The sequence below is a fragment of the Chlorocebus sabaeus genome, chromosome 7 (assembly GCF_047675955.1).
Source record: "Chlorocebus sabaeus isolate Y175 chromosome 7, mChlSab1.0.hap1, whole genome shotgun sequence".
NCBI lineage: Eukaryota > Metazoa > Chordata > Mammalia > Primates > Cercopithecidae > Chlorocebus > Chlorocebus sabaeus.
In genome coordinates this window covers 24,328,972-24,342,671 of record NC_132910.1, presented here as the reverse complement: position 1 = coordinate 24,342,671, position 13,700 = coordinate 24,328,972, and the positions used below count along the sequence as shown (strand labels likewise).

Sequence of the window (13,700 nt, the reverse complement as noted above, 5' to 3'; positions counted from 1 at the left end):
GCCCAGGCTGGTCTCAAACTTCTGGCCTCAAGTGATCCTCCTGCTTCAGCCTCCAAAAGTGTTGGGATTACAGGCATGAGCCATTGTACCCAGCATACTTCCTTTTTCAAAGACACTTCACACAGTTCAGTGCTTTTTCGCCTAAATTTCAGCTCATTAAAAGTTGTTTTTCCTTCAGTATTGCCATCTGTGTTACTATTTCTTGTTTTCATTCTGTACCCCATTATAAAATTGAATAGTCATGTTGATAACTTACAGAATATTTTTACATTAAATATATTTTTATCATTTTTTATAAGCCAGAATTCATCATAACAACCTCTATTAATGGTATAGAATGGTGTATACATTATGGCGTCATGGGCCCACTGAAATTTTCTTTAGAATATAAACCTGAATGAGCTCTTAAAGCTCTGGACATCTCTCTCCCTTTTCAGGTTTGGGACTTTCTCTTAGATATGTGACAAGGAATATAACTTCTTGACTAATGTAACTGTGTGCAATATAATTTGAGTTTAAGGATTCTTTCTTTAAGTGATACCTTGCTTTCTACAAAATCGTCAGCTGCATTATAATTATTTCCTTTGATCAGCAGTATTTGAAACACCTGTTTTTTTCTTTGTCATTATTAATATTAACCCAAATTTCTATTTCAGTTCATTTGTTTATTGATGTGTTGAGAAACAGAGTGTTATTTCTTACCATTTTGGGATTGTGTAGGTGTTTTTAGGAGGATGGAAGCCTCACTTCAGGCTTTTTAAATTCTTTCATTATTATCTTAAAAGAATGTCATGTTAGTTGGTTTAGTTTCTCCTTAATGTAGAAATACAATGGAGTTGCCCACTTTTAACTTCATTTCCACAAAGAATTTAAAGCTGCTCTCTTAGCTTTAAATATTTGTTTTGTGAAATCTCATAATACATTATTATGCTTGTCTCCTAGTTTGAAACTGAGTTTTCCATGTATAGTAATCAGTAAGCTCCTTTGAGTCCTGTATTATCTTTGTCAACTCTAGAGTACTTAGTATGAGTGCTTTGAATATAAAAGGTGCTTAATAAATGTCAGTTGAATTTGTGTTTTATAATATTGGAAAAAACATTTTACTGATCCACTGAAATTTTCCGTGCTTATCTTTTGCAAATTTTATGTACATCTCTTCATTTTCTATTTGAGCTTTCCTAAATTACTCTTTAAACCCTGGAAGAATTTTAGAAACCTCATAAACTTCATCATAAAATTGATTTTTCTGCTGATTGCATATGCACCAACATAGAGTGGACATAAGACACATACACTTAACATTATATTTACCACAATCTGCTTTGCCTTAGGGCCCCTCTGTGATATAGTGGGGAGAGCAGGATTTTGTTATCAAGATCTTGGGTTTTTTAAAGCACATCTCTACCAGTTGTTAGCTTATGTGGCCATCGGAAAGTTATTTATTAGAGCCTTTATCTCCTTTTCTCTGAAATCAGATAATTTTTCCTATAAACCTGAGATGAATATCAAATACTATAACACAGTCAGAGCTGTCACTCATTTAAGTTTCATGTCCTTCTCCATTGTTGTAGTTGGTGCATCTCTCCCTTGTGGCCATCCCTGATCTCTGCAGTCAGTAGCTCTGCTCTCTGCCAGCCTCTTCTGCAGAGCAGCTTTTGCGGTCTCCCTCTTCATCACTGACTAGTAGGCTTTTTCTTTTTTCTTAACTCTTACTGATTTTGCCTTTTGTCTTTTGTTTTTCATTTCTTATAATGAAATTTGGTCTTTAGAGTTATTTACATTCTGGGAGAATATGCTTTTCCTTTTTATAATTATTACGTACATTCTACAAATACAATGTGTAAGTGCAATCGATGCTACATATATAGTCCCTTGTTTATTATGTTTATTAGTAACAGTTTTTGAATCTATGACCTTTTACAGCTTTTGCCATTCATTTTGCTTAACTATCATCTATTATTTCCTAAGTAGTGCATCACTTACAGGTAGAAAATACAAACATGGATAAGACATGTTCCTTACCTCCCAGGAATTTATAGTCTCTGTGGGTGATAAATATATAAGGCAGATTGGTGATAAGTACTATAATAGAGATATGTATGTGAAAGTGAGGGAAATGCTCAGAGCAACACTGTCCAGTTGAAAAATAAGATGAGACACGTTTGTAATTTTAAATTATCTAGTAGTCTCATTAAAAAATGTGAAAAGAAACAAATGGGATGACTTTTAAAATATATTTTATTTTACTTAATATATCCAAATACTGTTTTAACATGTCATGTAATCAATACACCACAATTGCTGAGATAATTTACATTTTTATTTCATACTAAAAGTCTTCAAAACTTGGTGAGCATGTTACACTTATAGCTGGAGTGATCAAATCATTTTGGTTTTCCTGGGACTTTCCTGTTTTAGCACCAAAAGTCCCTCATCCCAGAAACCCCTTCAGTCCCAGATTTGTCGCCCTACTTAAAGTATATCTAAATTTGGATTTCATTGGAAATACTCAATTTGTATCTGGATTTGATTAAATGTACAGTTGAAAAGTAGATTCATTTACTCAAATTGAGACATCGTAAGTTTTCCAATAACCAAATTGAATATCAATTATCAAATTTAAATTAAAGTTAAATACAATTTAAAATTCAGTTCCTCTGTTACACTAACCATATTTCAAATGCTAATAGTCACGTGTTGCTTGTAGAGTACTAAAGGTATCTAGCGGGGCATGGTAGCGGATGCATGTAAACCCAGCTACTCAGGAGGCTGAGGCAGGGAGAATTGAGTGAATCCAGGAGGCGGAGATTGCAGACAGCCAAGATCACACCACTGCACTCCAGCCTGGGTGACAGGGCGAGACTTCATCTCAAAAATATAAAATAAAATAAAAAATAAAAGTATGAGAAATTAGATAGTTCGCTAGGTTAGCATTGAAACTATAACAGAATATGAACACTGGTAAATCTAGTGTTGGTCATTATCATTAGCAGAAGGCAGAAGCAAACCATATGTAGATAGTGTCATGTCTCATTATAATAGTCTTTGTTTTTCAAAATACACAGTATATTTTGGATGTTTTGTTCCTTTAAGTATTTTGGGGCTTTGTTCTCAAACACAGCTAAGTTACTTGGAAACAATTTTTTTTAAATTTCAAGGCCTACTTTTCAGTTTGTTAGGTGGGTCCACAACTGCTAATTTGACCCTACTACTGAGGATTCTACTTGACATCCTGTGTGTTTTGAGGTCTTTCTACTCTGGCTGGTGGGAACCAAACTATTCCTGGCCCCATGTGAGCCCTGGGTATTATTCAGCCTGACTCTCTCTGGTGGTCCTTCCCTGGCCTCGGATAATTTCCTCATGCACATGGACTGATCAAAACTCAGCTGAAGGTTTGAGGGGAATCCTCTGCACATCTCCAGAGTACCGTCTCCGCAGTACTCTCATCTTCAATAATCTGCTCCATGAATTCTAGCCACCTTGACCTCTCCAAATTCTGTCTTCTCAAGTTGGGAAGACTGCCAGGCTCTGTTTGGATACTTGCTCCCTGCGCTATAGCCTGGAAACTCTCCAGGCAGTAAGTTGGGTTAATCATTTATGTCTTCAGGGATCACTATTCGGCACTGCCTGTCTAAACATCATTGTTTCAAAGAGTTGTTTTTTTTTTTCTTTTTTAGTTATTTGAAATAGGAAAATAAATCTGATCTATGTTTCTCCATTAATGGCTGAAAGCAAAAGTTAATCCACAGTATTTCTTTCAATCGCATGATTGAAAGTCATACTTTATTTTCCTTGATGCTTATAGCCTTTTTAAAAAACTCACAAGTTGGCTACTAATATGGAAACAAGTAAACCTTGCTTTTCTTTTCTTTTTTTGTTTTTTTTGTTTGTTTGTTTGAGATGAAGTCTCGCTCTGTCACCCAGGCTGGAGTGCAGTGGTGTGATCTTGGTTCACTGCAACCTCTGCCTCCCAGGTTCAAGCGATTCTTCTGCCTCAGCCTCCCAAGAAGCTGGGACTACAGGCACGTGCCACTATGCCCAGCTAATTTTTATATTTTTAGTCGAGATGGGGTTTCACCCTGTTGGCCAGGGTGGTCTCGATCTCTTGACCTCATGATCTGCCCGCCTAGGCCCTCTCAAAGTGCTGGGATTACAGGCATGAGCCACTGTGCCCGTCCGTAAACCTTGCTTTTCAAATGCTTGATATTATAGAGTGGTACATATGTATTTGTGTGTATTCGGTATGTTTGCATATTATGTATTTGATATTAACAGCTTAAGTTATTTAATAAACTAACCAAAAAATAATTTCTTATAGACCGAGAGTAATCATGACACGGCGCTAACACTTGCCTGTGCTGGTGGCCACGAGGAACTGGTACAGACACTGCTAGAGAGAGGAGCTAGTATAGAGCACCGAGACAAGAAAGGTAGGGCCTACTTTTGTTTTATTTTTTGGAATAATGGTCAAAATATTTATTTAGGAACATTATTTCTTAGTCCTGTTTTGAAGGTTAGATATTTTGTTCTTTTGCCTTAGCATGTAGTGAGAAGACCATTATTTTTCTCCAGGTTTTACTCCACTCATTTTGGCTGCCACAGCTGGTCATGTTGGTGTTGTGGAAATATTGCTGGACAATGGTGCAGACATTGAAGCTCAGTCAGAAAGAACCAAGGACACACCACTCTCCTTGGCTTGTTCTGGGGGAAGACAGGAGGTAATGTTTCCCCTTAGTGTAATTGTTTTCCTCTGTCTGTTTAGCAAATGTGTACTTTCACTTATATTATTTTTTCTATCAGAACAATGCTTTGACGTTTAGATTTATCACAATAGCTGAAACTATTATTTACTAACAAAAAGATGAGTATCTTTGTTAGCATAAGCTGTCTTGCCAGAAAAGTCACACATTGTTTAGAATCCTGCTCATCTAAAAGTAGTACTGCCATGCATTTAGGGTAGGAGAAAGATTTTTGCAAGTCAAATCAGTAAGTTCCTAATGTACAGGGCCTATATTCACTCATCTTTGCTGGCCCTATAGTACATGGCATAGAAGGTACTTAATCCCAGTCTCTGTTGCTGTCTGTAAGATTAGTAGAGAATTAAGAATATTCAATTTTTATGTGTTTTGAGAACTCTTGTCTTGCTTTGATTTTTCCCCACCGTTTCTCAACTCTGGAGGAAAGGTTCTCAGATAAGATGGTAAGATTATATGACCTTTTGGTTTTTTAAGGAAACTAGAACAACTGACAGAGATTAGCTAGGCCCTAGAAAATATAGCTTTACACTCACTTATGTATCTTGTGACTTTTTATAATCAGCTAGATCACCCATTTTTTTTTTTTTTTCAAATTCAGTCCTTTGTACAGGGAATATAAACCAGATGTGTTGTCTCCATAGATTCCCTTCTCTATCAAGGAATTATTGAATCTTAGATTTAGAGAGCACCTTAAGTCATTCAGATCAGTGTCTTACTCAGCTTTAAAATCTTTTTTTTCTTTTTCTTTTCTAAGGTTTTCCTATTTATCAAGTCTGAAGTATGCCTTTTTTGTTTCCCCACAGTTCATAGCTTTGTTCTTTAAACAAATAGAAAGAGGTTTATACCCTTTTCTATCTTCAGATTTTTTTTTTTTCCTGAAGTCACCTATTCTTTGTGTGAAACAAGTCCTGTTTCGGTTGTTAGCCCAAGAATACCTTTTCCAATCCCTTCACCATCGTGACTATTTCACCCTTTATGTCAGTCTCCTTCTTGAAATATTATATGTAAAGGTATTCTGACAAGCAAACTGGGGAACTGTTACCTCCCATTTGAGCATCTTAAACTAGCTTTTTCCCTCAGTTCCCTCCAGTCATAGCACATAAGGTTATATTGAACTCGAGTTAGTTAAACCCACTAGATTTTTAAAATAAACTAGTAAATAAACAATTTTAAGAGATATAATAATTCCTATGCAAAAGAATGGGAAATCTAATAAGATTACATAAGTGCCGGAAGATAGGGCTTGGTGATCCTTCATTTTATAAATTAAAAAAAACTGAAATCTATTAACAGTGATAATATAGGCATTTCTTTTTTCACAATTTTTGTTCCCTTATATTTGGAATAGATATTATATGCATGGATAGTTAGATACACTTATTACTAGAATACTCCACACAAGAGACAAGGAGCCTGACCTGTGCCTACTGTTTTGTTTCTTCTACTTGTGTCACTTTTTTCTTCTGTAATTCATAGTAGGGGCAATAGATAGGTTAAAAGTATTATAAGCCAAATATTAAGATAGTGAAAAATAAACTACTTAATTTGATAAATTATTTCTACTATTCCAGAAAAAGTAAAAATCCTCATAAATCCCAGAAAGCAAAATTTTACCTTGACTGAAATTGTCAATCATTATTTAGCTTGAAAAAATACTTGCTTTGTATAGGAACAAATTTTTTCAGTATTGAGTCAAGAAGAAATTAGTTGATTTTCTTTATTTAAAAGTAATATTAAAGCCAATAGGACACTATAATTTTTATAAATTATGTATTTTTGTTAAAATGTAACAGATTAAGTTATGACAATTGTAGAAGTATGTTAGGGTAATAATTTTGCCTATACACACTTTGTTACTTTAATTTGGTGTCAATAGAACAGGTAAGTATTTTCAAGTGATTAATAAAATGTTGGAAAGTCATTTTACTATAAAATCACATTTTTGTTGTATATTGGATGTTTTGGGAGCAGAACAGTTCTCTAAAAGAATTGAGAAAATATAATGGCATTGAGGAAACTTGAGAAATTTGATTAGAGTTTTCTACTATACTGTTTATAAAATAGCCTAATGCCATATTTTTTCTTGTTTTTATAATCTTGTCACCATAGGCGACCTAGTCTTACTTGCTCTGAAAGCAAAAAGTGATGGAAAGAATGTGATATCTAAAACTGGACATAGCTTTGCTGAGATGCAAGATAATGCACTGTTCATTAACATTCATTATTTGCCAGTTAGTATTTTAGGATATAATATTACTAGTAAGAGCAGGGATAAGAGCTATGATCTTGAGCCAGTCTTGACTTCTCTATATCTTATTTATAAAATGAAAATGAATATTGTGTCAAAGGATTGTTTAGGCATTAAATGGCATAGTGGACAATGATTTATGAGTGGCCAATTAGTACTTAAATAAATGCTAAATATTTTTAGTTTCAGGAAATGCAATTAAGATCCAGTGGGATACAACTACACATCCACTAGAATGGCTAAAATTGAAGACTAGCAATAACAAATGTTGCCAAAACTCATGCTACTAGAACTCATGCATTATTGAAGGTTGTACATAGTACAACCACTTTAAGAATAGCCTGACAATTTCTTACAAAACCATTCACCCAGAAATTCTGCCAGTAGGTGGGACCTGAAATCTAGGTAATGAATGTATATAAGGTTTTTCAATGTTGTGTTAGGAAATTTTCATAATGTTGTGAAAATATAGGACCTTTTATTCCATGTTTTTAAAATATTTACTGATTGAAACGTTTAAAAATATGTTAAATACATTCACACGTATAATATGAAACAATCTTGTCCCATGTTACTCTGTTTTACCGCTTTGTGGTGAAATAACAAATAGTGATTTCCAAAGCATGTCACAACATTTTCAGTCCAGACCTTTCATGAACACACTATACCATTTTAGTAGATTTCTACATGGATTTTACTTGAGTAGGTATTTCTTTGTTGGCTTCTAAGACCTCCTGCTATCAGGCTGGTTTTGTGCAGAGCATGAAGGAAGAACTTTCCCCTTCTTTTGTTGTACAGTATACCGGAAAAAGAAATTTAAAAATACACACTTTGATAATTTGTCTCTCCATAAGAAAACATATTTTTTTCTATTTCTTTTCAGGTGGTGGAGCTATTGTTAGCTCGAGGAGCAAATAAAGAGCACAGGAATGTTTCCGATTACACACCTCTAAGCCTGGCTGCTTCTGGTGGCTATGTGAACATCATCAAAATATTACTAAATGCAGGAGCTGAGATTAACTCTAGGCAAGTTGTATTCTCTTTCTGTAAGCCCCTTATTTAGTAAGACTGTTACAGATACTTGTAGAACACCTATTTTTTAGTGCCAAATTTAGTAAATCCCTTTATTACAAATTTGGCATTCAAAGTATTAGAGATTTTTGACATGAACTTTATGTAAGTAATTAAAACTGGACATAGAGCATGAAAAATAATGAGTACTATTTCTTATGATACTAAATGTAAACATCTTAGAAGCTTTTATTAAGCAAGCTAATACATGCTTTAAGATTGAAAGTTTATCCTAATAATTTATTAATCACCTTCCAGCCCAAGTCATTATGTTGAGTGAAATAAAAAAAAATATTCTAATAAAACATTTCTAATGGAGTCTTGGTAGTATCTCAGAGAATTACTAGGGTTGAGAATATTTTAAACAATGCTGCAAAATAATCTTAGATTGGAATTCTGTATCATCTCCAATTTTTCTATGTCATTTAAAATGTATATTTTTCTTGTTTTCCCCATACCTGCACCCCCAGAACTGGTAGCAAATTGGGCATCTCTCCTCTGATGTTAGCAGCTATGAATGGGCATACAGCTGCTGTTAAGCTCCTGTTAGACATGGGCTCTGACATAAATGCTCAGATAGAAACCAATCGGAACACTGCGCTTACCTTAGCCTGCTTCCAAGGAAGAACTGAAGTGGTTAGTCTTCTGCTGGATAGAAAAGCAAATGTTGAACACAGAGCTAAGGTAAGAAAAAGTCTGAGATTTACACATGACTTTATTGCTTTGATATTTAAGATATATAGTAGCAACATGTTGATTATAATTTTAGTGCTTTCTAGTAACATTTATCTCCTATGGATATAATTAATTAGAAATCATTCTGTGTAACTCAGTCAAACATTAACTCTTGAAAATACCTGAGTGATAAATTTTTATAGGCAACAGTGACAGTAGGGTTATCAGCTGAAGGAGAGACTATTTTGAAAAGGAAGGGAGTGGAACATTTATTGAGTACCAGTTATATGCCAAGTGCTTGCATCTTAAATAGAATTTTTCTTTCTTTTTTTTTTTTTTTTTAAACAATACTATTGAGATTAGGTAGAATTATTTTCTTTTAATAGATCAGACTGTAACTCGAAGGAGCTAATAAGGGTCAGTGATTAAATTTAGTTGTGAATCTTGGTAACAACTGTATCATATTCCTTCTTCAAATTATTATTCTTTAAAATTTTAGATGTTTCCAGTCTCTTATGTGTCGTTACTTTTAATCTTACACTAAACCTAGACTGGTCTCACACCACTAATGGAAGCTGCCTCTGGTGGATATGCGGAGGTGGGCCGAGTTCTCTTGGATAAAGGTGCTGATGTTAATGCCCCTCCAGTTCCTTCCTCAAGAGATACAGCTTTAACCATAGCAGCAGATAAAGGGCATTACAAATTCTGTGAGCTTCTTATTGGCAGGTATGTTGTTACCATACCCTTCATATATGAACACAAGTGTTACTAGTGATTACCATTCTCTCTGGGCAGTTAAACTATTTAAAAAATCAAATGTGATTATTTCTTCTTTTATAAACAAGTGCTTTTTTCCCCAAACCTACCCATTGTTTTCCAGCCATCCAGAGCTATGCTACATTGTCTGATTTGTTTCTGTGTAACCTGGAAATGTTTTTCTTTGATTCTTGTCTACATTACTTTTAACATCTATAATAACAAGCTATTTGAACATCCATCTGTTATCAGACATACTACATCCCCCATACACAAGTCTTAAAAGTCTGGCAGTGATCTAAGGCTTCATTATTCATTTTCTTGTTCTTTACAGCAATTAAGGCTTTTAGGTGTGGTTATGGGACTATTTAAGATAATCAGACAGGATCCGGGGTACTTTCTACTTTCAGTCATGTAGAAGTTGCCTGCTAGTTTTCCAAAGATGCTTGTCTATTTAAGTTGTTTTCGTGCAGTCTCAAAGACCTTTGCATGGTACTCTAAGCAGTAGTATTTGGCAGTAACTGCTATTAACTGTTATTAACCATGGGTCTTCTCATCTACATCATGCCCACTGAATGAATGCTAAACCTGCATGTTATCCTTAACATAACTACAAAAAACAGATTGGTATCCCTAATTGGAAAAACTCCAAAATATGGAACTTTTTGAGCCCTGTTATGACACTCAGCATTTCAGACTTCAAATATTGGATTTCAGATTAGGAATGGTCAAGCTGTATGTGAATACAAATAATCTGAAACAGTTACAGTTGCCTCATAGGATATAGTTTGTGTAGTATAATTCTGAGAGCAAGACATATTTAAATCTTTGAATATTGAAAACAATTTTTATCTTTACAGATATTTTCACATATTAATAGTTGATTTTTGTTACTGTGTCATTTCATTCTATTTAAGACAATGCTAAGCTAGGTGTGGTGACAATGCCTACAATTCCAGCACTTTGAGAGGTTGAGGCGGGAGGCTTACTTTAGCCCAGGAGTTTGAGACCAGCCTGGGTAACATAGGAAGACTCCATCTCCACAATAAATTTAAAAATTAGCTGAGCATGGTGGCATGGGCCTGTAGTCCCAGCTACTCTGTAGGCTGAGGTAGGAGGATCATATGACCCCTGGAGGTGGAGGCTGCAGAGAGCCATGATCTTACCACTGCACTCCAGCCTGAGTGACTGAGCGAGACCCTGTATCAAAAAAAAAAAAAAAAAGACAATGCTATCTGTATCATTGGTTTTTAGGGGAGCTCATATTGATGTACGTAACAAGAAGGGGAACACTCCATTGTGGCTAGCAGCAAATGGTGGACACCTCGATGTGGTTCAGTTACTGGTGCAAGCAGGTGCAGATGTGGATGCAGCAGATAACCGCAAGATAACTCCTCTTATGGCAGCATTTAGAAAGGTATAAGTCTTTCATCCTCATTTACCTGGATGTTTTTTTACTTATACTAGGAAGTACATGGCTTAATGATCACTAAAGACTCATTTTGTGCTTTTGCAGCTGTGATGAAAGCATAATATGCAAATAATTACTCTGATGGCAACGTTAAATGTAGATGTATACAGGTTTTGCAGAAAAACCATTAATTTTAACCTTATTGGACATCAGAGCTAAGTAAACTTTTAAAAAGCTGTTCTAAGTAATGTTTTCAAAATCTAGTTGCAGTCTTAATCTTCACAAAGTGTAAATCCAGTTAAGATACATAAGTAAGTACCTCCAGATAAAAGATATCACTTAAATTGGTTTTTTTGGGGGGGCGGTTTGTGCCAGGCACTGTGGTTCATGCCTGTAATCTCAGCACTTTGGGAGGCCAAGGCGGGCAGATGAGCAAAGCCCTGCCTCTGCAAAATTTATAAAAATTAGCTGAGCATGGTGGCATGCACTTACAGTCCCAGCTACTCAGGAGGCTGAGATAGGAGGATGCCTTGAGCCTGAGAGGCAGAGGTTGCAGTGAGCTGAGATTGTACCACCGCACTCCAGCCTGGGTGACAGAGTACGACCCTGTCTCAAAAAAATAAAATTTGTTTTTATTTCGATTATTGACTTTAAATACTAGGGAAAAAAAATGAATTAAATAACGAAAATGCCACTACCAGCATTTTAAACTACTGAATTTCAAGTATATTATATTTAAAGGTAAAAGTATGAATTCTGTGAAAGTGAAACAAACTTTCTCTTTTTGTACATAGCACAGAGCTGTGTATAAGTAATTTGATTTTATTGTTTGTTTGATAATCCATTGATCTCTTAAATACAGCTTTAATTTGTTATTGGGAATATCAGATTACTGATACAGGGATTATAATTTTGAGTTTTGTCATTTGGAGATATGTAGATACAATTTCCTGTAGATGCCAAAATGTTGAAAAATTTTAATAAATAAATTGCGATAAGCTATCTCTTCCTTTTTCTCCTGTTATTCTCTCTGACTCCTGTTCTTTATTCCACCCCTTCCCTAGATATTCTGGACTACCAGTGACTCTGTATTTTTGACTCTATATTTTTGTTTCTCAGCAATCAAACTTATTCCTTCTCACTGGCTAGCTGCCTCTTCTCTAAGCAAGCTAGCATATCATTATCAAGTTAATCTTTCTAACCACTCTACTATATTAGAGAACCTCTTCAGGAACCTTTCTGTCTCCCCAATCTCTGAAATCATTTGAAATCCAATCGTAGTTTGGTATTCAAAGCCACCACAATTTAGTGCTTGTAGAGTCTTGTCTCCCATTAGAATCCCTAATGTGGAGAATTATCTTCTTGCTTGGTCTTTTCCTTGTTCCTGTCTCTCACATCACCTTTGTTCTCATCTCATAGAATGACCATGTCTTTCTTCATTTTTCCAAAGTTACTCATTAGTTATAATTTAATTCTCTCCTTCTGCCAAACTCTTCATCCTATTTGAGTTCACATTGAGATCTCAAATCTCTAGAGTTTGTACAAGTTTGACAGTCTTTATCATTCATTGGGAGAAATACATATTTTTATGTTATTACTCTATTAGAGTTATTATTTTTATTAGTTATTACTCTAGTATCTCACATGCTTATGTCTTTCCAAGCAGTGCTTATCTTTTATACTCTTATTATTTGTTCCATTATTTCTTGAGTACCTACCATGTGCAACTGTGGGCTAGAGTACTATATTATATAGGGTGCAACATAGAATATGTATATATAACATATACTATGTTATGTAGCGTGCAATATGGAAAGGTAAGATCCATACCCAAAGTTAGGCAACTGTTTGAGTTGTCCCATATAAATAACTTAAACACTGTAGAAGTGTTTGAGAGATCCTTAGGGAATGATGCAAGTGGCATTTGAGCTATTCATTTAGAGAAAAGTTTAGAAACATGCAGTCTAAAAGGAAGAGATAGAGGCAATAGAAAAAATATACTAAAGATTAACAGCTGTTTATCCTGATTGACTAACTTTAGACGTTGTGTCAGAAAGCAACAGTGTGGGCTAGAGAAAGTGGGAATGGCTCTTAAGAAGTAGGAAAGGGCAAGTCTAAAGATTTTGAACTTAGATACCGACCTGTGTTGCAGTGAATAATCATAGCTTATTCTTCATGAAAGTATATATTCTTTCACACTACCTAGGACAGTATTATACATTTGTTTTTTATCTGAAGGAATGAAAAAACAAAATTATTATTTTTGCTCTTTTAATCCTCAGAATTGAAACTAGACTCTCATATTTAGGGAATTAGCAAAGAAAAAAATAAGAATTCCTCCCCCGCACCGCCACCCTTCAGACATATCCCCTACTCTTCATATTGATTTTGGGATTATTGGTTTTTTTATCCAGAGTTGTTTAGAATTTTAGCTCATATTATATACTTTTTTTGGAGGGTAGGATGAAAATGATCAACGTGGATTTAACTCACTGGAACCAAAGCCTGTCTCTTTTTCATTTATAGTGTAAATATACAATGTAGTCTTCACTTTGTGGCACTAATCTTAACTGTTAAAGTTAGTTCAGGCATAGATTAACTGAATTGTTAGAGTCTGTTTTCAATCTGACATTGGTGTCTATTTTTTAGGGCCATGTGAAGGTGGTGCGCTACTTAGTCAAAGAAGTCAATCAGTTTCCATCAGATTCTGAATGTATGAGATACATAGCAACCATCACTGATAAGGTAATACGTTGTTCACTGTATGAGCAAGGGACTCTAT

The 13,700-nt window shown here is 34.9% G+C and overlaps 1 protein-coding gene across 4 annotated transcripts in view; it reads left to right on the top strand.

Moving 5' to 3' along the window:
* Positions 1-13,700, top strand: part of ANKRD17 (ankyrin repeat domain 17) — a 182,789-nt gene that overhangs the window by 128,645 nt on the left and 40,444 nt on the right. For all 4 annotated transcript variants that reach the window (XM_007998859.3, XM_007998856.3, XM_007998855.3 and 1 more), the window contains 7 exons: positions 4,319-4,430; positions 4,573-4,718; positions 7,889-8,031; positions 8,547-8,760; positions 9,302-9,477; positions 10,762-10,924; positions 13,568-13,663. In XM_007998859.3, coding sequence (XP_007997050.2) covers positions 4,319-4,430; positions 4,573-4,718; positions 7,889-8,031; positions 8,547-8,760; positions 9,302-9,477; positions 10,762-10,924; positions 13,568-13,663 — 1,050 coding nt within the window. The remainder of the gene's footprint in view (positions 1-4,318; positions 4,431-4,572; positions 4,719-7,888; positions 8,032-8,546; positions 8,761-9,301; positions 9,478-10,761; positions 10,925-13,567; positions 13,664-13,700) is intronic.